This window comes from Zonotrichia leucophrys, chromosome 1 (genome assembly GCF_028769735.1).
Source record: "Zonotrichia leucophrys gambelii isolate GWCS_2022_RI chromosome 1, RI_Zleu_2.0, whole genome shotgun sequence".
Classification (NCBI taxonomy): domain Eukaryota; kingdom Metazoa; phylum Chordata; class Aves; order Passeriformes; family Passerellidae; genus Zonotrichia; species Zonotrichia leucophrys.
Genome location: NC_088169.1, coordinates 49,535,615 through 49,562,283, shown reverse-complemented (window position 1 = coordinate 49,562,283; position 26,669 = coordinate 49,535,615). Strand labels below are relative to the sequence as shown.

The following is a 26,669-nucleotide window of genomic DNA, read 5'->3' as shown; positions in this document are numbered from 1 at the left end:
GGGTCCCACAGAATGCTCAGCCTGAGCATCCCTCCCTGTCATTGATTGACACAGAGTGATAAACATCTGTAACACTGTCCACTCATCCTCTTCCTCTGGAAATAAAGATCCTTGTCAGTTTGACAAGACACACTCTCTGCTACTTCACAGAGTCTCCTTACCTAGGCTTGTAAAAAACATCAAATGGATCTTGCATTTACTCCATAGGCCACCTCTGTTCCTTGCTTCTTCTTATAGGGATGTGTGTACTGTTGGGACAGCTTCAGGTGTTCAGTTTATGTACTCACAACAACAAGGTCAGAACTCTGCTTGCCTTCCTTGATACTTGATGTTTTAACATATTCTTATTGCTTAGAATGAAAAGTACCCACTTTCTTGGTTGGTTTTGCTCTCTGACCATACTTGAACATTGCTCATTGTAGCTACTCTATTACATCAGGAAGTGATTTCAGCTTTCAGACTAGTTGATGCCAGACTACAAGGGAAAAATGCCTCCTTTTCTTCCTTCTGCTGCACCACAACACCTCATTTTTCTTCACAGCAGCAGAGACATCCATAATTCCATTAAGGCAAAGGATAAAGAGACTAAATACATAGGTAGATTTGATGTGCTGAAGTCTGAAATTGTTGACCATAACAGCTCTGTTTAGCTGCTTAATTGATGCTGAAAAACTGAGTTCTTAACCTGATAAGGTCCTTCTTTGACTTCAAAGGCCTCCTCTTCTGTTTTGTGCTTTGCCTGGTCTGAGCAACTCAACTCTAATATCATCATCAAAACTAGGACTTACAAACATTCCTTGCATATCAGAGAGAAGAATCTGCAGGTATTCTCAAATAAATATGTTTGGCACAATCTGCTAAAATGAGACCGTCTTGAACACCTGAATAACTACCACCTTTTAAAACCATGGACATTATGTTCTCTGAATAGAGAAATGGCCCAGAAAATGGGAGCGCCAAGTTCAGCGTCTCCCCCAACATACCTAAGCAGGTTGTGTAACACAGTGGAAGAGCTGGATGTGTGGAATAAACAAGATGTTCCTGGTAGTCTTTTTGCCACATTCCTTGCCCAGAGCAGGCTGGATCCTTAAGGCCCATGTTCGACTGGATAGCCACACTGCTTGCACAGTCATTATATGCTTATTGATAGCTCAGGAATGACTCCTGAACAAAAAATACATTGTCTTGGGACCAAGGACCAAATCCTGGAATTTCCTCATCTCATCCAACTCGTCTAATTAAGAATTAAAAGCAGTGTCAATGATTAGAGGGGTTGTCTACATTCAAATTTGATTTAAATAGGACAGTGAGAGAATGACATTTTGGGGGTTTTCATCTGAAGACTATTAGAAATACATCTTTATATGATAATCTCTTCTAAGCCTTAGTGTTTTCCTAGCCTTTCCAGCCTCTGAGCCCTTTGGGACAGGAACTCTCTCCGGTTTGTGCAGTGTCCAGCACAGCAGTGGCCTCTGGGTGGTACTGCTGCACCTGTATGAATGACCCAAGAAAAATTCAGTTTACCTCCCTTTCCAAGAAAGTTGCTTGGAAATGGAATATTTTTTCATGAGGTTTTTATAACTGTGTCAGTTATAAATTGACAGCTACAGCAATGTAGGCTGTGCCAGGACTTAAAAGTGACTGGTTTGGTCTTGCTAGAATCAATATCTGAATATAATCATGCCAAAAGCACTTGTCTGAATCTTGGCATTGTTGTGCAGTCATCAGACATCTGTTTAGGGAGCTTAGACAGCTATTGTGGTCAAAACAATTGGTAGTCAACATTTTAAAAGTACTTACTTTAAAAGGAAAAAAAGACACAATCAATTCTGGAAAGGAAGGACAAACTTCTTCTGTCATTCAAGCCATTTTTGCATGTTTAAATACTAAAAGAAGCAGAAAAGGGAGTAAACATTATGAAAAAGATGAAAGCGTTATGCAAATAAGTCAATTAAGGGATTTTAACAGTTCTAGTGTTGTTGTAAATAATGGTGCCATTGAAATTAATAGTCAAACTTGATTGTAAGATGAATATTCCAGGAAACATTGGTCTGTCTTCATATCTTCTCCAGGGAGAAGATATAACTTCTCCAGGGAGTTTCCACCCATGGAACTTTGAATTACATTATCCTTGTATGTAGTTCAAATCTTGGAATTAAGAATGAGAATCCAGCTAACCACACTTGTAGCACTGTAATTTCAAATAGTTACACAATATTTAGGAAAGCTACAGAAGTATGTGACTGATAATGCATTTGAACACTGGTTTTAGCTGTTTTCACAATTGATAATGCATTTGAGCATTGACTTTGTCCATTTGCCCAAGTAACATATGTGAAAGTAACAGAAAAGCCTTTTGAACAAAATACCAGTTTTCTTACACCAAAATTCTGTCTGGGAGCAAGCATACCAGTTCTGACATGACTGACATCTGTGGAAAGCTGAAGGACAAAAGCTGGGAAGGAACAATGTTTTTTTCTGCCTCTTCCACTCTAGTGAGAGACATCCCAAATACCCAGTCATGTTCCCAGGAGGGCATATGCTTTGAAAACTGTGGTTTCTGGGTTTTAATTTGGAGATCACCAGGACTATTTAAAAACTCCTCTGCCTTCTAATTGAGAATCAGAATCTCCTCAGTAGAAACATAAATGAAAGTGGGAGTGAAGATAGCAGGGACTTTGCTTCTCATAATGAAATTGGAGCAAACACAAGGGAAAGATCTAGCTAAGAACAATACACTCCTTTAGTAAAACCACAATTCATACATCCTCCATCAATCCAGTGAAAGTACTCAAGAAATACCTTTGCTGAACTGCATTTTTTCTATTTCCAGATTGTCCCAGAAAGGGCTGATTTTAGACCAGCTCTCCCCCCAGCCCTGGAAGTGTGTCCAGCACTGACTGCACATCTCAAGGATGGACAAAAGGGACCCAGAGGGAGTAAGACTGATAGATCCATTACTCCCTGTCACAGATCCATCACTACCCAGACCCAGGAGCTCTGGCATGGCAGGAGGAAGGGCAAGGGGTTTTATGCCACTCTACCGATGCTGCAGGAAAGATATCAAGTACTCTGCAAGTTATACAGTTTATGGAACAGTTTGTCCATAAGTTTTCTCACTGTCCCTAAATTACCTTCTAGGTATCTCTGCCATTTTGGGTTATAGATAGTGCAAGGACAAGTTTTTACACACAGATTTTTATACACTATTTTTACAGGCTTTTTTTTCTATCCTACCTGACAGTAAAAAATAAATGATAAAAATAAATTACATGAACTTTTCTGGATAGTCAGCAAAGATTCTTGCTCAACCAAACTGAACCTGGATGAAAGTTCAGGTAGTTATTTTTTTAAACAATTCCCTATCTGAAAAGCTAACATGCCCACTTTGACACAAGAAAAGCCTTTCAAGCAACTGCAAATTTTCCATGCTCCTTTGACATGGTGCCACTCAGATGTGCCTTCTCAAACACAATTACTGCTGGCCTGAGGATTTTTTATGATTTAATTTTTTTCCTACGTATATCACATAACCAATGCTAAGCACATGGCTGTTTATTTTTTTAGGATAACTTCTAAACCACTTTGCAGCATCATAAAGTCTTGAGTCTGCTGGCCTACACTTACTAACATTTTGCAAACTGTAAATATCACTTAGGTATCCACATGATGGGCTAACTAACATGGATAGTAATTTTTTTCCACTTTTTTGCAAAGTTGATTAATTCCTTCAATCTCTTTCCCCAACTATATGCAAATAGAGAAAAAGTAAAGATGACAGAAGATGAATAAAAGGAAAAAAAAAAAAAAGAAAAAATCATAACCAGGATTAGATGATTCCTATAATCATTTTATCAGGAAATAAAGCATTTTTTCCTGAATCAACTGTCACTGTTCCCTGAGGATAAGTCGAGCTGAAATCTGGAGTCTTGGCAGAAGGTGTGTCCTGGATTTTTAGCCTTCTGGAGAGAAGCTGTATTTCTGTCATTATGATCTTCAGCACTTCACACTCAAACAGTGTTTCAAAAATCTTTAGATTATCAGCTCATTTATTAACAACCTTGAACACCACATCTCCCCCTCAACCTTCTCTTTCCTATTCATCAGTGGTAAACCAAATAATACTCTCCAATATCTTTGTATACTGGAGATAATGTAAATATTCAAACTTCTTTGAAAGTCTAATTAGTCTTTGTTATCGATGAAGATCATTAGAAAGAAACCCATCCTGATTTGCAAGATTCAGCTTGATGCTTTCAGTTTATAATAAACAGAAGGGATGGGAAGGGGGGAGGGAAGGGAAGGGAGTCTAAAGCATTTGAAAGTCAGAGTGATTTGATAACAATCAAACAACAACCCCTTGAACAAGAGCTGTCATGGATAATTCTGTCTAGATGGATCTATGAACTAGCAGAGCCTGAGTTTAATTCACAGAGAGTATCTCTGGATACCATAAGCGCTGGAGGAATTTGAGCTCACTGAAATGATGCAATTTTGGATTTGTACTTAAAGTAAATCCATTCTAATGGTGATTACAATGTACTTCAATTTCATATTAATTAAATAAGCAAAAAGCCCGAAGGAATCATGGTAGTTCAGAGAAGGAATCAGTATAAGAAAGAAAAAGTCAATTAGCATGAAATTAGCAACAGCTAGGAAGTCAAAATGTTTGCAAGACACACTGAGAATGAAGAAAACATGCTGTAACTTCAGGAAAGTGATTAATTGCTCAAATAATGCAGAGTAAACATATAAATTTAACAATAACAAATTGCTAGGTCTAGGATCTATGCAAAATCTCTATGGCAGCTGAAGTGTGACAGTGCTGAACTTCTCACAAACATTTACCCTACCAATCAAAGCAGGCTTGGTGCCAAACAAATTGGAAGAATTAGCTGGGACATCAGCCTTGAAAAAACCACGAAAACTGCTCTGGGGAACTACATTTAATTTAGTCTTTTTTTTTTTTTTAAATCAAGCTAATTTGTACAAATTGAAATAAATAACAGAATACAGAAACTATGGATATGTATGATACATTGGAGAAGAGTCTACAGGAGGAGATTTTTTCAATCTGTTGGAGGAGATTTTTTCAAGCAAAGCATGCTCATGAATAGATGAGTGTTTCTGAAGAAGGCAATATGCTTTTGGTTAAGCTGATTTCTTTAACTGAGAAAATTTGGATTTATAAGAAAACATGAAGTGAGAATAGAAAGAAAAAAATTGGGTTAGAAAATTCCATTTTCTTTATGGAGTGAGACAGGAAACAATGGGAGGTTTGGCCTGACTTCTGTGGGGATAAGGCTATATAAATTAGGGCTTGTCAGCTGGGAAGAGAAGTATCTAAATTTTATATAGTCATGAATGACAAAGAGAAGCTGAATAGAGAATGATTAATCATTCTGTCTTTCTCAGAAAACCAGAACTAAGGGGCACCCAATCAAATTACTAAGCAGCAGATTTTAAAGTAGATAATAAGAAGTAGTTTTTCTAACAATACATTATTAAATTGCAGCTCTAATTGCCACAGGGGGTTGTAGAGCCCTCATGTTTAAATGGCTTAAAAATGGGTCTCAGCAAATGGAATATTATTACACATTGGTTGCTATGAAAATTAAATGATCCAGATGTCCTGATTCAATGACTTCTGAAAGAGGGAAAATATCCCTCAATATTTTTCTTGTTTCTGAGATATTTTCCTTACAAAGCTACTATCAGCCCTTGCTAAAGGCAGAATACTGGATAGGATGCACTTCTGCTGGCATGATAGTGGCTCTATTTTTATAAAACAACTTTCACAGCCATTTTTCAGACTGGAACTGCACTTTAAAATAATCTCACAAGACTTGAAGTTTACTGTCCGTGCTCTGACCTTATTGTTACACATCTTTTGTATAGCCCAGACTGGATTACAGCAATTAATTCTTTACTGGCTTGCCTGAAAGGCAGATCGAGCCTGCCTGCAGCTATTGCAGCATAAAGCAACAAGCTTATTACCAGAAAAGAGCAGATGGGATTTGCGGACTTCCTGCTTCTTTGTTCTCTGCATCGACACCCTATTAGCGACTACACTGATTCAGAAATTCCTAACAGAGGATACAGTGTAAGTAGAATTCTATGGTAGATTTCTACTGATTTAGGGCATAAGATTTCCCAAGTCCAAGAGTAACAGGTTTCATGGCACATTAGGATGTTTGGGGTTGGGGTTAGACACATTTTATCAATGCCTTAAAAAAAAGAATGGAACCATCAAGCCTTCAGTGCGGTTTGTAAAGTGCTGATGAAGTTCTGGGTTTATCAAACTCATCATTTATTGCTGACATATTGAATAGAACTCATTAACAATTTATTAGTAATGTCAATATTGGGAGGAGAGTAATTTATGTTTAAAAACCTAAACAATTAGGTTAACTATTTGAATGACTAAGATGTTCAAATCATCTCTGCAGCATTCAAACTGACCAACCTGAGTACCATGGGACAGTGTATTCATCAACATACATTTTACCTGCCATCACCTCCGTGTGAAACTATGTTCTTAGTGGAATTATGTGTTAGTGAAACTACAAGTACACTTAAAATAGAGCAACAAATACAACACAGTGAAATGCATTTTTATTCTTTACTAAATCCACCTGTACAGGAAAGGCCTGAGAAAGACAGTCTCTCACAGTGACTGTGAGCATGGTAGCTGAAGGATGCACAACTTCAAGCTGCTTTCTACCCATACTACTGGGTATCTCGCTTAAGAAGTCCCAGTCAAGGAGGAGCCAATCTCTGGGTTGTTTTCTTGGTGATATGATGCCTGTGATCAATGCATTTCTCTGGAGAAGATGCATTTGTACCCATGCTAGGGCATGGCACCGAGTCCTAAGCTTTTTCTCTCTGGCAACTGAGTTCTGAAATGAATGCCTGCAAGCAACATTTGTGTAGGTGGCACAAACAGTAGAGGGCATTTGAAAATTTTCAACTGCTTGTACTCATAACCGAGGACAAGCATTCCCATGGTGACTCTTAAGATCCTGTGCTATGATGCTACATGCTCTGCCCTGTCTTCAAATGTGTCTCCTGACTGGCGTCTGCATCAAGATATTTTTAGTGATGCAATATCCAGAACACACTGTCATATTCCTGTTATGAAAACTGAAACTTTAAATAATAAAAACCCATTTAGTGGGGTTTTTTTGCTGCACTAAAAGATTTTGGATCCTTGGTTCAAATTAAAAACAAAAACCTCCATTTTGAATCTCTTTTGATAGTTCACAGAATCATCAGGGTTGGAAGACACCTTCAAGATCATCTAGTCCAACCATCAACCTGGCACCACTATTATCACCCCTAAACCATATCCCCAACTGCCACATCCAGACACCTCCTGAATGCTTCCAGAGAGAGTGGTGGAACCACTAATGTAATAAATTATATGGGCAACTAATTGCAATGCCTAACTACTATTTCATTGAAAAAAAATGCTATGATATATAACTGAAGCTCTACTTCCTCACTGCATCCTCCAGGACTGATATTATAATAAACTTCTTCCTGGCTTTTTTTTTCATTGTACACTAGTGATGTATAATAAATTCAATATTACATATGCTGCTAATGAATCTTTTTATATAATTTTGCAATCTTGCTGGAGTAACAATGCACATCTAAGAATTAAGGCTAGTACCATTATAAGTGATAACAAACTAAGAGACACACATTTTGCCTGGGACTAAATATGTAGAAGCTCAATTCTCCATTCACTTGTGCGAATAAAAATTACAGATATCTGTAGTAGTGAAAACTGGATTATGTTACTCATTCTAATAAAACATGGTAGAATTGGGGTCAGATGGTTTTTACACTCAACACTTCCCCCTTCTTTCTTCCAAAGGGACAGGGAAGACACAACCAAAGTTTTGTCTTTGCTATCTGGTTGCAAAGTAGTACACTGGGGGCTACTGAGGGTATTTACTCTCTTTACTCTGATAGAAATTATATCATCTGGAAGGCAATGCTTTGTACTCCACTCTAGCTTCCTTTCTAGTCATTCTTTTAGAACTGGTTGTTATTATCTATACTAAAAGAATGCTTCAAAGACTGACAAACAATAGTGCTGTTGTCCTGTGCACATGCAGAAGAAAGTTTCCAGATTATAAACAAAAGAGACAAAAATGTGACAGGCTGGATGATTCCAAAGTTGACTTATGCCCTGAACAGAGAATCACTGTCTGTTCCTCCTTACACCACAAACCTGAGACAGCCACAAAGCTGGGTGAAGGCAGCAGTGGCTGACAGTGCTACTGCTCTGCCTAAAGCTGATGTTCAACAGCTGGGTAGTGACTGACCAATAGATATTTTTAGTGGGTAGCTGAGCAATTTACAACCCTTAGATCCACGGAATCATTTCGGCTGGCAAAGACATCAAAGATCACTGAGTGTGTTAACCCAGCACTGCCCACTCCTGGCTAAACCATCCCCAAGTGCCACATCTACACTTCTTTCAAATACTGCAGGATGGTGATTCAACCACTTCCCCGGGCACTCTGTTCTAATGCTTGATGACACTTTTGGTGAAGAAATATTTTATAATTTCTAATCTAAACCTGCCCTGACTTCACGACATTTGCTCCTGATTTCATATCAGAGCCGTAGGAAATTAAGGACTGTGACTCAGAAGGTTGTCCCCTAAAGCTTTAGCCAGAGAAAATGAACTGAACGAGGGTTGTGCGATGCCTGAGCTGTCCTGGGCAACACTGAATCCCTGCTCACCTCCCAGGTGACACAAGGGACACAAGCAATGGCTTCCTACAGTGCTGGGGAATGAAAGACAACACAAAACCACTGCTGTAAGTGAACACTACTCATACGTCTCTCAAAGATCTGCAAGCTGCAAGCCCACCTATGTACCTGGATTGTGTTAAGACATTTCAATAAGAGGGCATCTTTCACCTCAGGAGCTCTCCTATACATAACCAAAACATAGTTACGTAGTTTTTAGCAATGCTCGGTTCAGTGTTTGCTTCACCACCAACGCAACTTCCAAAACGTGTCGCTTTCCTCGCTTTGTGCCAAAACTCCCAGAATCAGCATGTTTCAAACCTACAAACGGCGGCTTTTGGCTGAATTAGCTCCTTTCAAGCCCAACAAAGCCTCTATTTGTGATTCCCATTCCCCTCACACTCTCAATCTGCATAATTACAACCCTGACACCACCAGGCTCTAATTACACGGCTCACGAGAGGCGCGGCGCCCTGGGCCGGCTCCAGCCCGCGGCCGAGGCGGGGCGAGCCGCGCTGGGGGCACTGGGGGAAGGCACTTCATTCTTTAGGCACCCGGGGCTCCCCTTGGAGGTGGTCCCTGCCGCCCTTCCCCGGGGCTGGATGGCGGGGGCGCCGGGCGGCTCTTTGTTCCTGCCGAGTGCGTGTGCGCGGCGCTCGGGCTGCCGGAGTGGGAGGGGATCCCGCCCGCGCCGCCGTTAACGGGAGGTGCAGGAGCGGCGGAGCGGGGCCGGCCGGGCGGGCGGCTCAGCGGCTCAGGGCCGGACCCCGGCGCTGCCAGCGGCGCTGCCCGGCGCTCCCGCCTCCCCCGGGGGCCGGGCGCTGCCCTCCGGCGGCGCGGCGGAGCAGGTGCCGGCGGCGGCAGCGGGCCGGCAGGATGGAGGCTGCTTTGCTGAAGCCGGCGATGATGGCGGAGGTGAAGGGGAGCGGCGCCGGCTCTGCCGTTAGCGCCGAGCTGGAGGTGAAGAAGCTGCAGGAGCTGGTGCGGAAGCTGGAGAAGCAGAACGAGCAGCTCCGGAGCCGCGCCGCCGCCGCCGCGGTGGCCACCGGCCCGCCCAGCCCGCACCTGCTGCTGGCCCCGCCGCCGGCCCCGGGCGGGCTGCGCCCCGCCAGCCCCCCAGCCGCGGGCCCGCCGTGCATGCCCAGCCCGGTGCCCACCCTGCTGTGCCCGCCGGAGCCCCTCGCCTACTTCAAGCCCTCGCCCGGGCCGCCGGCCGCTGGCGGCGGGCAGGAAGGCGGCGGCGGCACGGGGGCGGCGGCCACGGTGCTGGACGAGGTGGCGGTGTTGGAGCTGGAGGACGGCTGCGGAGAGGACGAGGATACATGGTACATGCGGCTCGGCCCTGCCCTGCTCCCCGCCCGGCCCGGCTGTGCCCCCCGGCCGGGCCTCCCGCAGCGGTCTCCCGGCTCTGAGTAGCGTTAGCCCCCAAATCCACTTGATCTCCCCGCTTAGACTGAAATCTGCTTTTTTTCTCCTTTTTATTCCCCCCTCCAAACCATGCCGCCCTGCCGAGGGAAGGGCCCCATGTACCAGACGCGGCTCCGGTCGGGGCTTCACCGCTCGGCTCGCCCCGGGCGTCGCGCCCTCCGTGGGGAGCAGAGCTCGTTTTCCACCCCGAGGAATATCGTTCAGATCTCAGCCTAGTTTCAGCCCCGTGTTTACATAAGGAATTAAAAATAGCGGAATTTCGTTCCGGGAAAGCCTTGATCTGAGCAGCGCTGCCTGCTCATCCTAAAATCTGCCAAATTGACTCCCATCTTCAGGGATTTGGGAGGGCTTTTGTCTTTTAGACGTTGATCTAAATTGTGTATCTTACGCGCCCATGTAGCTTGAAAAGGCACGGCAGGGTGCTGGGAAATGGAATAAATCGGAAATGAATAGCGAAATGGATAGAGCAAAAAATGAAATCGACCTGGACTGGTTAACGTGTGTAACCCGTAATGGTTACACTCCCGTAAAAAGAAACAGAAGGGGAGACTGCAAGGTAGAGGTATAAGTAGATCAGTAAAGCTGGTGCCTCAAAACCTGTTTCAGCAGCGTGGGCGAGCATCACAGGGGCAGTGCTGGAATACTGTGTTGGCCGTTCAGCCATGTGGAACGTCAATTTGTTTTCAAGTGTCAATAGCAATATATAGATTACCTTTATTTAAATAAGTTTCAGAGTATCTGTCTAAGCTTCCACGTAGTTTTCCTTTTTATGAGGTTAGTTTTTGAATCAAGCTATAAGTTAATGTCAGATGAGAATAAAATGTAGTGTAAAAAAGCTGAGATATGTTCAAATGTCCTTAATTTTGATAGAAGATAAAATGTTCAAAAATTAATCTTAATATCAGAAATGTTTCTGATTGTTGTATGTGCTTCATGGTACACAATATCGTGTTTCTGAAAATGGCTTTTGAGAATCATGTACAAATTGTGTGCAAATTTTTGTCCGCGTTGCTTCATTGTGTGTGTGGTTGGTCTACAGGGCTGGCTTGGGCTTGTCAGTCCGACTTAAATAAAATTTTACATTGGTTCTAACTTCTAGCTTTCCTAGCATTAAGGAATATCTGATTTGTTTGATAATGTCTTGTTAAACAAAATGCTTTCCTTGTCAACATTTTACAGTGGCAGTCTGTCATTGTTGTGCCATAGTGAAATTTCCAATTTGATTTCCTCCCTAGGAGCAATCCTAGATTTGGGTGCCAAAATTTACCTGTATGTCACATATGTGTGTGTTCACAGGCAGTATTTCATGACAGCAATTTGTTAACAAATTTATTGCACTAGGAGTAGTTGTTTTAACTGTTGAATGTTTTTAGTTCAAGGATAAATCTCCATCATTGTCCATGAAAGGTCGGGCGTGTGATGCCAGTCGCTTGGGGCTTTTTTGTAATCTCAGCCTTTAAAGCAAACTGGAAAGCCAAAGCCTTCATGCACATCCTAGGTTTTGATTTGTAATTTTAGGCCTTAAAATACCTTTGAGGTTTTGTGTTTTGCTTGCCTTTTTTTTTGTTTTTGACTGCAGTTACAAAAAACCCCAAGACCAACCAACCAACCTTGTCAAACTGCCGACAAGTCAAACTACTTTGTAGTGTTCAGCTTTTCACAGGGAAATCATCAGTCAGATGTTTAGCTTTTGAAGTACTTCGGCAGGTTAACAGGAAACCTGAAAGCTTTTCTTTCCTTTGCTTTTTGGTTTTCTCAGCATCATTTTTTAAACGTGTGGTCTGGCGCTGCAGGAAGTGTGGGGAAATGAGTCCTCTCCTCAGAGCAATTCAGTAGTTGAGCTCTGCTGGGATTGCCAAGAGAGGGAGATGGCAATCGTAGTGAGGATATTTGTTCCTTGAGAGCTGGATAGACAGTGCTGATTGACTTCAAAGGCAAAGAACTGCATGGAGCAGCCACTGGAGAAGGGGTGCTCTGGTGGGACTTGGGTAGCTCTTGAGCCAGAACTGTGAAGGTGAAAAGCTGCTGCTACCTGTTAGTGACCCCTTGAAGGGCAAAATCCTGTTTAGTTTTTGGTCTTGCCTTTCACTCCCCCTCTGTACAGGCCTGATCCCTTTAAGGCATGTGAAGTGTTTTTTCTGGTGCCTTGATAATCTGGCTCTGGGTGTCCCTAGCCCCATGTCTTGGAGGTGGTCAGGCCAGGGAGCTGTGAGTCGGCGTCTTGTCCAGCAGACAAGAATAGTTTGCTCCCTGGAAGATTTGCACTCTCCCAGGTGAGTTGGCATCTGCTGTGCCTGCTAATCTGCTAGGGCGACAGCAGCAACCCAGATCTCAGCCTCAAGAATTCTCCCATGAAATCTGCTTTGAAACCTGCTTTCCTGAGGTGCAACTGATCAGTTGCCAACTCTTGTCTGAGAATAATGCATGTACGCTACCTTTTTTTTTTGCATATGTGCTTTTTTTTTTTTTCTTTTCTGCTGCTGTTGAATGTCAAAAATAGATTTTCAGTGTTTTCTCATTGAATGTTTTTTAATCATTACAAATATGACTTGAACAACTTCTGGTTCATCTGTGGGAAGATAAATTCAGAGGCTGAAATTATCTAAATCTCCAGTAAATATAAGTCTAGGGAAAAACGTGCAACTTTGGTGTGTGTACAGCACCTAATACACTTGAACTTTGGGCAATGCTGAAATTTAGACAATGGTAGTGATTAGATAGAAGATTTTAATGTGTAATCTACTTGAACTTTGTTTGGACGTGCCAGACCTGTAGAGTTGATATTTTGCCACCTATTTTTCTGAGGAGGGAAGAAAGAAAAGAAATGTAAACTCTTCTACTTCAGGATATGTTTCTTTTTATTAGATATCCTCCTGCAGGGCTCTGGATGTTATAAATTATTAGTGATCTAATAGGAAAATGAGCATACAAAAGCAAGCTTTGCAGTACTGCATATCTTGCTGATACTTCTGTGTGTTTTGGTTAAGGTTGTACGTCTTGCCTGCCAAGACTCGCACTCCTCAAGAGAAATCACTGACTCCTCTGCAGTGGTGCAGACGTGTTCTGGATCATCCAACTCCTGAGATAGAAGCTGCAAAACGTTCCCTATGCTTTAGACTGGAGCAAGGTAATCTTATTGTGTTAATTCTGTTATTAGGAGGTTTGCATTTCTGGTCTGGTGTTTCACTCCTCTTTGGTGTTTTCACAATTTAGCAGGCTTTACACGTGGCAGATATGGAGTTTCCTCATATGTATGCAAGTCTTCCTTCATTACATAAATGCTAACAAATGATTGAATTTTTTTGTTTCTGATCATGCAGTTTTGAAAGTATTTGCCTCCTTTGTTATCCATTTTTTTCTCCTGCACAACTTGTTCCAACTTGTCAGTTTTCATCCAGGGCTTAAAATAGAGGACCTCCTCGAAATACTGACGCTGACTTTACTATTGGTATATCTATTGAGGTTTGGAAAAGGGTGCTTGTAGTTTTTTGTGAAGTCAGAGTTATTATGGGGCTATAAATCTTTACAGACATATTTATCAACATATGATGTAGTGTTAGAACTTTGCTGAGTTTAGCACCCACCAAAAAGAGCTGTAACTTGACTGTGGTGCTGTTTTGTTGTTCTCTCTATAATCTCATATACTGGAATCTGTCTGATGGCTGATAGTGAACTTGTGGAGTTCTCTATGTGCTCTGACTTTTGTTTTAAATAAATATCAGACAGCACTTTTCTTATTTTTGTACCATCTGGGGTCTCATTAAGATTGTATTAAGTGGTGTTGAAGAAAGCAGTTAAGGAAGTATATTAAGATTTGTAACTCACTAGGAAAGAAGAGGAAAATGAACAATACGTGAATGTGACAGAAGAAGGAATAAAGCTAATGATAGCATGAACATACGGCTGTATAAGTTAGCTACAGCAATCATTAAGAAAGATTATGTTCCTGTATACTTTGGAGGATATGGGTAGCTGGATAAATCTTATCCAAAATCAAGTGTTTAAGTGAATCAGGCTCTGAAGACATTGGCCTCTTTGCATTGACTGCAAAAAAAAATGAAAGATGCTACAATGATTATTGATCTGGAAATACTTAGTTGAGCCTATTTGCCTCAAGTTACATGGGCCAAACTGTGGTTCCTATATTGGTGATAATCCCATCTAGTTTTAGGGTGGACTTTGGCTTGTTAATTGGGTGTCTGCGTTCAGGTGTCTGTAGGGTGAGCTGCGTGTCATGTTTGAATATCAATGGAAGATTTGTGTGTAGAGTCAGAGGAGTTTGGGGAGCTACTCAGGTGACAAGATGTAGGTGCTGACTGTAGAATGAATTTAGTAGCTCTCTTGCATCCGCTGACAGTAGTGGGTGCTTGGCGCTCAACCCCACATGTTTACCTGAAGGTGCTGCTGTGTGGGGTTGGGCTTCCAACAGTGGGGTGCAATCTGGTGTAGAAGCTCTGCTCAGCTTGCCCCACATGGGTAACTAGTGCCCTTTGAGATGGCCTGTTACTCTGTTTTCTATTCAGCACAGACTTTCCAAAGGTCCTGTGCTTTTACTGTTCTTTAATGACACCTTGGCCTCCCCAAGGGCCTCTCGGGCGGGCAGGCACATCCAAGTGTGGACAATTGACTCAAGCCTGTAATGTCAGTGTAGAGACCAGCAAGAAGACTGCATGACCTTTTTTTTCCCCCTTGGAAGGATTTATTTGAATTGAATAGGCAATAAAGGTTTTAAATTAAAATCACTCTGTAGTTATCAGTTCAGTCTCTCTCTGCAGAAGTCACAGCAAATGGCATATGTCACCAAGTTATGTTGACAGTGAGTTACTCTGATCCATATGTTCTGCTCATGGAAATTGGCTCATGAATTTCCTGAGCTCTGTAAAAAGTTTTTGAGAAATTATGTGCCATAAATAAAACCTATTGTGGGAGCAGTATGTTCAAGGAGTGAATAGACTTGTATTTATACTGCATCAATTCTTTGGTAAAATTGCTTTAATTAATAATTCAGTTAAGACTTGATTAATACTAGTATTTCTAAATATTTTCTATTAGCACCTGTGCCTTTTTAAGTAATACATAATCAGCAAGCATCATCCTTCTTACTCTTAAATTTTTAGAAGTTGATTTCACTATATCTATTTATTCCTTAGTTTTTCAACCAGAGGTGACATTTTTGTAAGAATATAATAATTTGGTTTTTGAGGTACTGCAAACTTTCTGTAGCCTGACTTCGCCATGTTTTGTTTTGCAGGGCACTCAGTCAGTATTATACATGTGAAAATATGTGCACATAATCCATCCTAATTTTATAAGTGACTCACTAAGTATGGCATTCTTCTTTCTGGCACTAAAGTTTCAAACTTCGTACTTGTTAGTTGAATGCTGCTTTCCCCTTTTAGCCATATGCCTTGCAAGTGTCGGATCTCAAGATCTCAGTCCTGAGATGCTGAGCCTCCGAGACCACCTTGGGGGGCTCGGGAGTCCTGGAATGTTGCCAGAAGTGTCTGGTATCTGGACTTTAACCCTACACTGAGACGACAAGGATGAGGGCTTCACAGGGTGAATGGTGAAGGGATTAGTTAATTAGAGAGTGAGACACAAGGTTTAGGATTTATGTACAGGGGGGTTTGGAGGAGTAAGATGGAGGAATTGGGGTGTGGCCTGTCCTCCTTCTTCTTCCTCTTCTCCTCCATCTTCTTTGGCCACGGTGGCACCTTTGGATTGGTTATTACTGAGAGTGCACCGAGTTATAAGAATAGATGGTATTGGGGAAAAATGATAAATATTGTACACGTAACAAAGGGTATAAAGATACGTGGCTGCCCTGGAGGGCAGACAGTGTGCCCATGGCTGACTGCTGAGCAGATCTTTGTTCGGCTGAAAGAACATCTTTTAGATAAACAATTAATAAACATAAAAACCGAAAGAAGAACTGAAGCCTCTTCTCGTCCTTCGATACGCGGGCTGCCCCAAGGCCACCCCGGGCCTTTCCAGGCCCCTCAAACAGCCGAGATAACCGGACACTTGTTAGTTGAATGCTGCTTTCCCCTTTTAGCCATATGCCTTGCAAGGGCATTTTCAAGGTATTTTGAAATCTACTTGTGGCCTCTTCTGCTTGGCTCTGTATCAATGGTTAACACTCAAGTACTTGAGAACTATTAAATGAGCAGTCAGAAAACATTTATAGTGTACCAGAATGTGATTTCTGAAATGGCTTATTGGTAGAATTTGCTTAGTGCATGGTGCATTAGCCAAAAATTAAACCATTTTAGTTGTTACAGCTCTTCAGACACCATAGTGCACATGGAAATAAAAAGCAATAAAAACTGAGTTTTGACTGCAAAGTCAGCATATCTGAATAAGTTCATGCATTGAGAAGAGCTGTGAGCCAAAAGGAAAAAAAAAATAAGTGCCAGTCTTATTTTTGAGCTGTAAATAATTCTGATTTTCTTACTAAAATTTTTAATCCTCCCTCATGTATTCTTGCTCCTGAAACTTTTTACTGTGTTATATCCTGATTGTCATAAAAGTTTTAATTTGTTTTTTGAAATATCCCAGCATTAGGATGTCTCATAACAAGGCTAAAAGTCTTGTGAGAGACTTCTGCCAGAGCAGTCCAAGGCAGTGAAATAGTCTAACAGCTACTTGGTCTTTCAGGCCAAAAAATCACTTGAATGGTGGTATTTTCTTTTCACTTTGCCGTGCTCACCAGCCTGTTTCTTTTCTAGTGAAAATGACTGTTTTGAATATTTCATGGTGGAAGTTAAGAATTCATTTTGGCATAAATCCTTAGGGTTTATTATAAGCACAGAGGTGGTCTCCAGCAGGTGGTTCTTCTGTGACCCACTCTGAGAACCTGGGCAAGCTTCTCAGCATTCCTCTGGTCTACCACTAAGTAGGTAAAGCTTTTATAATGTTTATAACGAAGCAGGCTTATTACAAACCCTGTTTCTGTGGCTTAGGCATGCTGGCTTTAAGGAGGATGAAAGTTTAATGTAACCTCCTATGATAGGATCTTTGCTTGGAATTGTGCCTGTTTTCCATGAGCAGTTACAGTGTTGAGGTAACATTTGTTTGCTGTTTTTTTCAGTTGTTCTATCTCTGTGGGCTGGACTGGATTGCATCTTTGTTCTTGCTCTTCATCAGTTATCTTTTGTTTGAAACCTTTCTGGATTGTTATGCTTGCAGCAGTTCTTTATATGTTGTAGGGTCAATTAGCTCGCTGTTTGGATTTTAGTCTTGCTGTCTTTTTTAGGTTAATTGAAGTGAACAGGGCCACCTAACAGTCTTAATGGTGTGGTAGAGCCTCTTCTGTGTCTTCTTAGCAGTAGTTGAAGATGTTGGGACATGCATTAATTCAGTGAGCAGAGAGATGTGACATACAAACTTCCTAGCTGATGCAGATTGGTATAACCCCTCTGAAAGTGATGAGATGGTGATGACTGACACCCCGGCTGAAGATACCCTGCCTAACTTCACTTCTGAAAAAGCTCTGAAGCAGGCAGGTAGATAAACAGAGGCTTAGCAAGGAGTCAGTCTGTAGGAGCTCAGCTTTTATGCGGGGCCTCAAAGTGTAACTCATCCAATTCAGCCTTCCAGAGAGGAAATATTGGCTCAATTCAGAATTGTGCTGAGATGAGTTCTTACTCAGAAACACCATTTCAGATGTTTAAGAGCAGTAGGCAACTCAAGTCTGTAGGTTTTGCAGTTAGCTGTAACAGTTCATAGTTTTAAGGAGGTAAACTCTGTTTTCTTTCTTAAATTATTATTGTGCTTCAGGATGAATGCTGTTATGTCATCTGTGGATGACAAGTTTGGTTGTGAAACAGATCCATTGCAGTTTCTCTCCTTTGCTTGAGATTCCACTAAACAAGAATTCTTGTTAGAGGAATTTTGTTATTGTGCTGTATCCCAATGATGTATACTGGTTAAGGTTGATAGCCAAACATACAACATACCCAGAAGAAAAACCATGAGGAGACCAAACAAAATTATTTATTTTGATAGTACTGTGTTCTTTTCACCTATTAAAAAAAATCTGGTAGGTTACAGCAGGTAGGGCCCCAGTCAGAAGGTTTTACCTGCATGTGTAGCTTGTGGCTTATGCAGGAAGAGGCAGTGTTCTCTCCCCTGATCCTAACTCTCTTCCACTTTCCACGGGTTCATAGTGAAATAATGAGTCTTCAAGATACGGAATACACTTCAACTGTTAAAAACCACGGTCATAGGGAATTTTTATGCTGTAGTTTATTAACCCTAGAAACAAACAGAAAATACTGTGGTGGGAAAAAAAGATGTGAACAAAAGTTTTTATCTTGTATGCTTGAGGTGTACCTGGTGCTGAAACAAGGGCAAGGCAGATTTTATTTGGTTTTTTTTTTTTTCCTAAGGTAGATTTTTTTAGGTTTAATTTTATTTGCTGTCCATTGATGGATCAGATATGTATGCTGTGATACTTAACTGGATTAGTAAAATTTCAGATAGGACTAACCTGCATTTTGTATGATCAAGAAAGCTATGTAAAATGCTTTTGAGGCAGAAAGTAATGATGTGTAGAAGCTTACAGATGATTGTTGTTTCCATCGTAAATTAAGTGTTTAAAGCTCTAAAAAGTATGAAAAAATTGGCATGAGGTTTTGGTTCCTTTTTGTGTATGTTTCTGATTATAAAAAATGACAAGCAGCCATAGCTCTTATCCACATTTTAGCACCTTTTGAGGAATGTGACATCTTGGAGGCATCTTCTGCTGCAGTACAAACTCAGTGTTTGGAGTGCCCCTATACATGCACAGCACTTACTTTGTAATAGATTTCATTTATTTGACGTATTTTCTTGTAACAGCTGCATAATTCCAAGCACTTCTTAGAGGTTTTTGCAAATTCTGGTATCTCTGGATCTTGCAGCACAGCTATTGAGGATTTGTATATTTCAGTTTGGAAAAACTCAGGTTTAATACTTGACTTGCATTTCAAGCAGAATATTTCTCTGTGTCACTGTAACGTTGCTGCTCTGCAAGTGCACTTGAAGTTGGAAGTGTTTGGTTTAAAACCCTTATGGCAAGAAATTTGTACAAGATCAGACACTTTGGATTAACTTCAGAGATATCTCTTTTTACTACAGTTCTTCAATATGATTTCTACTTTTTATTAAATTACAATCTACATACTATTTAAGAGTTTAATTTCATATTTGGGGATTGATTATTGTGCAGCTCATAATTATTTGCTTATTATAGAGTTCTGATTATCATTTTACTTGCAAGGGGAAGCTGAATTCTGAAGTGCCTGTAAAGGTAGAGAGGTGGTGTTAAATCATGCCTCAGTTGAGAAGACACCCATCCCATTTAGAGTGTGTTTTTTTTTTAATCCATGATGACTACTGAGCTGGGATTATCATCTCATCATGAGTGGTTAAACAGCTAGAAACACTGTTAAAATTCATCTGAGGATTTCAGTAGGCTTTTTCTTACTTAAAATAATTTATACTCACAATGTAAGTTCAAAGCCTGTAATGCAGTGTGTGTCTAAAGGCAATAGAAGTAGCATCAACTCTGCTTTTTCCTAAAAGTATAGGCACATGTAGTGTTACCTAGCAGAGTACTACTCCCTGGGTTGGCTTCTAAAGTGTGCAGCTACTTTCCTGTATAGAAATTAAAAAGAAACCTAGGTTTTAATAATTGACTTGAGGGCATTTGGAAGCCTATCCTCTGGAGATATTTTTTTTCTTGAAATGAGGATCTTTTCAAAACTGGATGTTCTGGGTGCTGTCATTTCATTATTGCTTCTGGTAGTCTTATGTGCTTACTTACTCACTGTTTGTTAGCCCCCAAATTATTGTCGCAGCTTTTGTCTTTCATGTTGTCTTTCTTTTGCAGTCTGGCTTTTTTTTATGTCTGGAGAAGAGAGCTGGGAGTAACATTTCAGAATGTGATAGAGGTAGCCCTGCTTCTTTACTGAAAGGTTTATTTCTGTATTTTCACTTTGGCTGTTTGCTCGACTTAGCCAACCCTGTGTGCCCCTCTAATGCAGAGGGGGGCATTGCACTTCTTGCAGTGTGACTTGGAACAAGTCTACTTCTCCTGCTATTGGAAAGAAAGCTTCTTCGTGTTCACTTGTCTTTTCCCATTAGGTAGTACCAAGTACCAGTGTTGATTTTGCTGCCTGCCCGGTATTAATTCAGGGTGAGGAGACTTGTGCCTTGAAGTGCACAATTCTGAAATGGTTACTCAGAAAGTTGGGGACAGATAACTTGGAAGATATTCTCATGCAGTCAGATAAATTCTTCTGTAAATGTTGATGAATTGTGTCCTCTGCTGCATAGGAGAGATCAGTTGCTCTTTCTTAGTTTTGTCTGTAGATGATGGAGGATGGATTGTTTCCAAGTTAAGTACAGTAAGGATTTGTAAGAACTCTTTTTGATACTAAATGTTACACATAATTTTAGGGAAACTTGAGTCATTTAAGCTAGATACTTGGGAGAAACAGTCTGTCCACAGATGCTGAAGAAGCCAGAGCTGCAGTCCACCCAGCTGTTCTTAAGCAGTTGGGTGAACTGAGTCTGGAGATGGTAATTTCTCTCCACTTGTTAGAAAAAGACCTTGGAGTAGTTAGCATCGGAAGGATTTCAGTTTTAAGTTTTGAATACCTTCTGCATTTTGCAACAATAGCCCTGATGCCTTTCATGCAGAGATAGTTTCTCATGGTCTCCTATTTCTTCAATCATGGTATTTCTGACCTTTTTTGTAATCATTTGTTTAGAAGCTAAGCTTATTCTCCAAAATGAGGATGCAGGATGCTTGTGGATTTTTTTGTGTTTTCACATACCAGTAGCTATCTGTATCTTTCTAAGAAATGCACAAAAGTTTTGTTCCACATTCCAATCACTGAAATGGTGTAAATTCTACTGTTTTGTCTGCCAGTCTTAAGTTAGATACATGGGATATTGCTTTGTGTTGTATCTATATCATAGGGGGACATCTGTGTGATTGAATCTTCCTTGGACATACAGTTTGTGTCTCAGTTTCCATCTCCAGACATGGAGCTTTTCCTCTTGTGTCTGGCTGTAAGAACCTTGTTGTTGGGTCTCAGGTATATATGTGAATTCATAGAATATGTAATGGTCCAGGTTTGTTCAACCTAATTTTAGGTTTATGTCTAGTAAATACACAGTTTAAGGTTCAGTCACTTTGACTGTGATCCATTGATCTTTGCAAGGGTGCCAAGAATAATCTGGCCCTCTTTTGCATCCTTGGCATATTTAAGTGGGCAGATGGGTGTGATACAGGACCTGCACAACAGCCTTACTGAACTGGACCAGCTGGAGCACCAAAATGTCATTACATTCTGGTTTTAGATGACTGAATCATGCCCTTGCTGTTTATGCTGAAGGATTGGTTCTGCTCCAGACTGTAGGTGTTAAAGTGAGGCTGTCTACAAGTAGGCCCTTCTGTGTGTATGTATGCATTTTTTTTGTCTTTTCTGTTTAGGTATGCTTTTTACATAGAAGAAAATACAATATGCACTTTATATTGGTGCTGTCATTTCATAGAAAAATTATCAGCACACAAGAAAGTAAGTGCAAGATCACTCATGTGGTGAAAGTATGCCACTGCAAGTTGACACTAAGTATTAGCTACTTGCCACTTCATTTAAAAACATTTGAAAATCATGTGAAGATTTGTGTCAGAATACAAAGTGGTTTCTTAGGGCTAAGGGCTCTAATTTGTTTTATTTTTTAGGAGTGGCTCATGTAATGTAATTCCAATTTCATTGGGCTCAAGGTCCTACCCCGATGTAGTTTTAACAAAAGAGTAGGATTGAGTATAGGTCTTTAGAATTTGTGTCTGACTGGCACCATATATTTTTTAAATTATTATTTTGTTTTATTTTAGAGTTAGTTGGCACTTGATGTATCTGACTTTTGTCTTCAGGCAATTTTTTCTTTGTAACCTGTTTGGAGTCCTTGCAGGGCAGGGTTTTGTGGCCTGCTGTTACGTGGGTGATAGCAACTGAGTCATCTGTTGCGTTGTTGCCTTTGGATACAGAACACTTGGCTCAGCATCCCAGTGTCCTTTCTTCCTAAAAGTCCACCATGTCCTTCAAGCAGCTCTATGAAATGCTAGCAAACCTTTTCCATGTTCTTTGTTCCTCCTTCCTAGCCCATAGGAAAGGCAGGATATAGAGTGATTTGCAGTCTAGCATGAAACAGGGCAGGGTGGAGGGGTCGAATCTTGGCTTCGGCATGTTCCTCCACGGTGTCCTCAGTTTTCTATTTTGTCATTTCTGCTTCATGCATTGTAATTGTATAGCCAGTATTCAGACTGCCTCATGGTTGTTTCTTAATGTCCTTTGAAGCACTGGGTGTGAAATACTTCACTATAACCACAAATGGATCTTTATTTATAATTGAAAAAAATAATCTCAATTTGTATGTAGGCATATACATTCTTGTGGTGGATGTAGTCCAAAAAATATTTTACCTGTTTCTGGTTTATGTGGATGCTGATAGATCTCTAATAAATATTTGGAAGAAATAAAATGTTTCTTTCTAGAGAGGCTTGAGGGAATAGCTCAAATTATATTGTCCAAGCCCATTTCTGCTTATTGTGGACATGACAGGTTCTGATGATGGAAACACTTAAAAGATGCTGCAGAGTACCTTTTCTCCTGAACAGTAAGACAGGGCAGAAGAATGCTGCAGCAGTGTAATAGTTGTGCTGATGGTGCTTCTGCAGTTTGTGTGCTTTTGACTCCTGTGTGACATTCTCATGCGTTCCCTGTTGTACCATGTTCTTGGGTGATATTATACTCCTCTCTCCTCTGCCAGCTTATAGCTGTGTTGCTTGTTAGTGAGGAGCAAAGATTGCCTCTTTGTTACATGTTTGGACAGTTCTTGGTGCAGTGCACATCTGGAAGGTACTTGCAAGGCAAAGTTTACCTAAGGAGTCTCCCTTGAGATACCTGAAATCACCCCAGGGAACTTTAAATGTAGGAATGTGCTCTGAGTTAGTCAGGAGACATTGGTCTTTCTCTAGGGAATCTGAAGAGGCTGGTCTGCTTAGCTTCAAAATTGTTGCAGAAGCCCTAACACCCATGACAGTAATGATAATGGTATTTTTATGTTGCTTTACTCATTTTCCTGGTAGCAATTTTTTGGTTAGTGCTTCTTAATTTGACTCAAGGTTGTTGTTGAACCTTAATTCTATATGAGAATACATATTCTGAATATATTATTATATTTAACAGTCAGTTAAGCCTTTATTAGAACTTTATTAATCATAAACTCTCACGGATTTTTTCCTGTATGGTGTTTTAGAAGTATGAAAAATCTGTTTCACAGTAGCTTTTATTTTTTATGTGTTTTATATCTTTTTTCTGCTTTTGGTAATAGTGTTAACAGTTTCTCATGATAATGACATAACTGTGACACCTGCTATATTTATCCAAAAGCCACAGGGTTCCTGGAGGGTAAGTGCTGCTTTTGACCTGGATTTGAGCCTTAGATTTAGCTTTTTCAGTCTGCCTCAATATAGACAGCAGATATACTTGAACAAAAAAGGGAGTGGGGCATTTTGGAACAGTACTGAAGTCAGAAACTGTAAATTGGGCTCTCTGGCAGAAGCCTCCTGCCAGAAATTTAACCTATGAATACAGATGGCAAGCAGATCTGGTTTTAAGGGAGCTGTAGTGTTTGTGTAGGTGTTGCTGGGATGCAGAGGAATTTCAGGACTAAACAATAATGATAGCAAAAGTGCAATTTAGGGTTAATCCTGGACTAGTTGGAATAATTTTTTTTGTTTTTTTCATCTATCATAAATGATCAAGAGAGTTATATCCCAACAGACACAAATATTTGAATTCTCACTGGTATATAACAAAGATACTGTTAGGAGAAGAATGGGGAATTGTCCTTCTTTGAGTCTGTTTTTAACAGAATGGATCCCCTACCCTTTATTCTCGTCTGTTTTGCTGATGGTATTGCAGCAAAGAAAGAATCATGTAAGCTACCAGAAAATTTAAATTTAGGAAATGTAATTATATATTTTTAACTGTATTTTTCCTCCAGCAACTTGCTCAGAGCAAAAATACACCTTTGATTCAAATTCTTGCTATTCTGTCTGATTAGCAGTATAGCATATGTCCACTCAGGAGAAGTGTTGTACATCCTGTGTGGCATGTGGAGATGAAATTCTCTTTTATTAACTGGAGTTACTGTCTCTGAAGAGTCTGCTAAACAGTTCATAATAGCATTTTTTATAATAGTGCAATGTATAGACTAAATGAATAGTGCATTTTCAGCGTGAGAGTACCTTGTGTAGTAGCTGAGCTCTGATCTGCAAGGGGAGTTAACTAATTCCTGTTCTTTAAATCACACAGAGAAGCCTTGCTCCTTATCCTAGAGGATCTCCCTAAGCGAGGACTTAGAGAGTGACAGGGCAGAGGCACCCTTCATCTTCGTTCACTTTGTCAGTAGCAGTTGAGCTCTTCTTGAAATATATTCAATGCTTTTCAAAAATAAAGTTTTTTATACTGCCATTGAATGTTTGTCCTGATTATTACATAGTGGTGATTTGATCTTAATTTGTTTTTCTGCAGTGGTGCTGTATCTATTGTCTTCTCCTATCACTTACTCAGCTTTGAAGACCAAAGCTGCAGAAGGGCAGTCTGTTCAGTAGAGTTCTTTGGGATTGCTGTGATTGCAGTGACTCAGCACCGACCAATACAAATGATTGAAATTACAAAGCAGCTGTTACTTTCTAAGGATTGAGAATATTTCTGAAATAGTGGATGAACTGCTATCAGGGGGATTTTAAATCCGCTATTGGCTGCATATTGTGGGGATGTCTAATAGACTGTTTTAAAAGAGTGTGGAGGTTAATTTCTGCACCAAAAAAAGCCTGATTAGGCTAAGTGGTCTTGAAAATGGCTTCCTTCTCAGGCTGAAGTTAAGAAAACACTGTAAGACTCATAATTTTTTCGCTATGTAGAAAGTAGCTTGCTGATGAGAGAAGTTTCTCATGTTCTTAGTAGCCTTGAAGGATACAGAGCATATCCAGGCACACAGAAGACCTCACATGTTCTTGTTGTGTTACCAAAACATAAGTAACCTAACAGGAGATTGTAAGAATTGATCCTGTCAGTGCACACAGCCTTTCTACACCCTGCAGAGCATGCCAGGCTCCAATATATCTGCACAGCTCAGTGCTGCATGGATAATGCACGTTGGTATAGCTGTCACTGGTATCCAGCGTGAATGAATGTCATGATAGTGCTCGTATTTTGGTTTTCAGGTTTCTAGTTACCATATCTGTTTCTCTGTGTGTTCAACATTGTTAAACATGCTGTAAGGGCTTTCAAGATAAGGTTCATACTACTTTATTTAAGCCATCTTAAACTTCAGGCTTGAAATTAGTTACTAGTTGAAAAAAAGCAACATCTTCAGAGCATGAGATCTCTCTTCCTCCAGTGACAGTGAGTAGCATCATTGGTCAGGTAGGACTGGAGGTCGCCTTTGAATATTGTATGCTAGTTGAGATGAATACAGGTCACAGTTTCTTAAAAGATGGAGGATATGCTGTGTTTTGCCAAATGTTCTCCTTCTCCTCTGTGACTGAAATTCAGATTGGCTTCTGTACTGTAACTCTCATAAGAATTTTTAATCATCAAGCAAAATTAATTTCCAGCTTTTACTTACCCTGTGGTATACTGGAATTAAATCTGTTGAAAACAGGCTTTCTGCAACTTCAGGACTAACCTGAGGCAAGAATCAAGTGTCTCCAGTTTTGTGGTACAAAGGAAGGTAACTAAATAAATACCATTTAAAAAATCTTCTGTGATTGTGTCTAGCATACTCTAGATAGGAGTAGAAAACTTAAAATCATAGAAATGTAGTAAGAAGAAACTGTATGGATTCAAAGCCTGCTGAAGTCACTGGAAGTCTTTAATTTACCTGGGATTTGTGCATATTCCTCCAGGTATTTGCCAATGAATCATATGCTTTTAGGGATGAGTGTCAAATAACTTGGACAGGAGTCTTCTGCTTTATGTTTCAGGCGGTAAAATGTGGTAGGCTTTCCGCATATGTATTGTTTCCAACATGACTGAAAAAGAAGTAATTTTATGCTCTAGATTTGACTGGCAGGGATCCAGTACAAATTATTTCAAACTTTGGAATTTGATGCCCTATATTTAGAGATTTTACTACAGGGGCACTTTGCAAAACTTGCCTAGACACCAGCGGGTTCTTCTGACTCATATAACAGAGCTACATGTGGTATTTTTGATATAAGTGTTGGGAAGGTCAGGTCTGTGCTAAAGATGTGAATGCAGCATGGTTTTGTTCATCAGGAATGTGAGAAGATGTACATCTGTGACCTGCTTTGGCCGAAGTCCCTGGTATATACATACATTCGTTCTGGGACGTTTTCCTTGTATTGATATAGCCTGTCTAGTCCATGGCAATGCTTGTGGAGT

At 40.5% G+C, this 26,669-nt stretch overlaps 1 protein-coding gene across 4 annotated transcripts in view; it reads left to right on the top strand.

Annotated features, from left to right (window-relative positions):
- The first annotated feature begins 9,241 nt into the window (after positions 1–9,241).
- SLAIN1 (SLAIN motif family member 1) overlaps positions 9,242–26,669 on the top strand; it is a 50,366-nt gene continuing 32,938 nt past the window's right edge. For 2 of the 4 annotated variants that reach the window (XM_064713059.1, XM_064713051.1), the window contains exons 1-2: positions 9,504–10,094; positions 13,185–13,324. In XM_064713059.1, the coding sequence (XP_064569129.1) occupies positions 9,646–10,094; positions 13,185–13,324 (589 nt within the window). In that variant the 5' untranslated portion in view covers positions 9,504–9,645. Of the gene's footprint in view, positions 10,095–13,184; positions 13,325–26,669 lie in introns of all 4 variants that reach the window. The other 2 variants (XM_064713041.1, XM_064713034.1) reach the window with 2 other exon arrangements.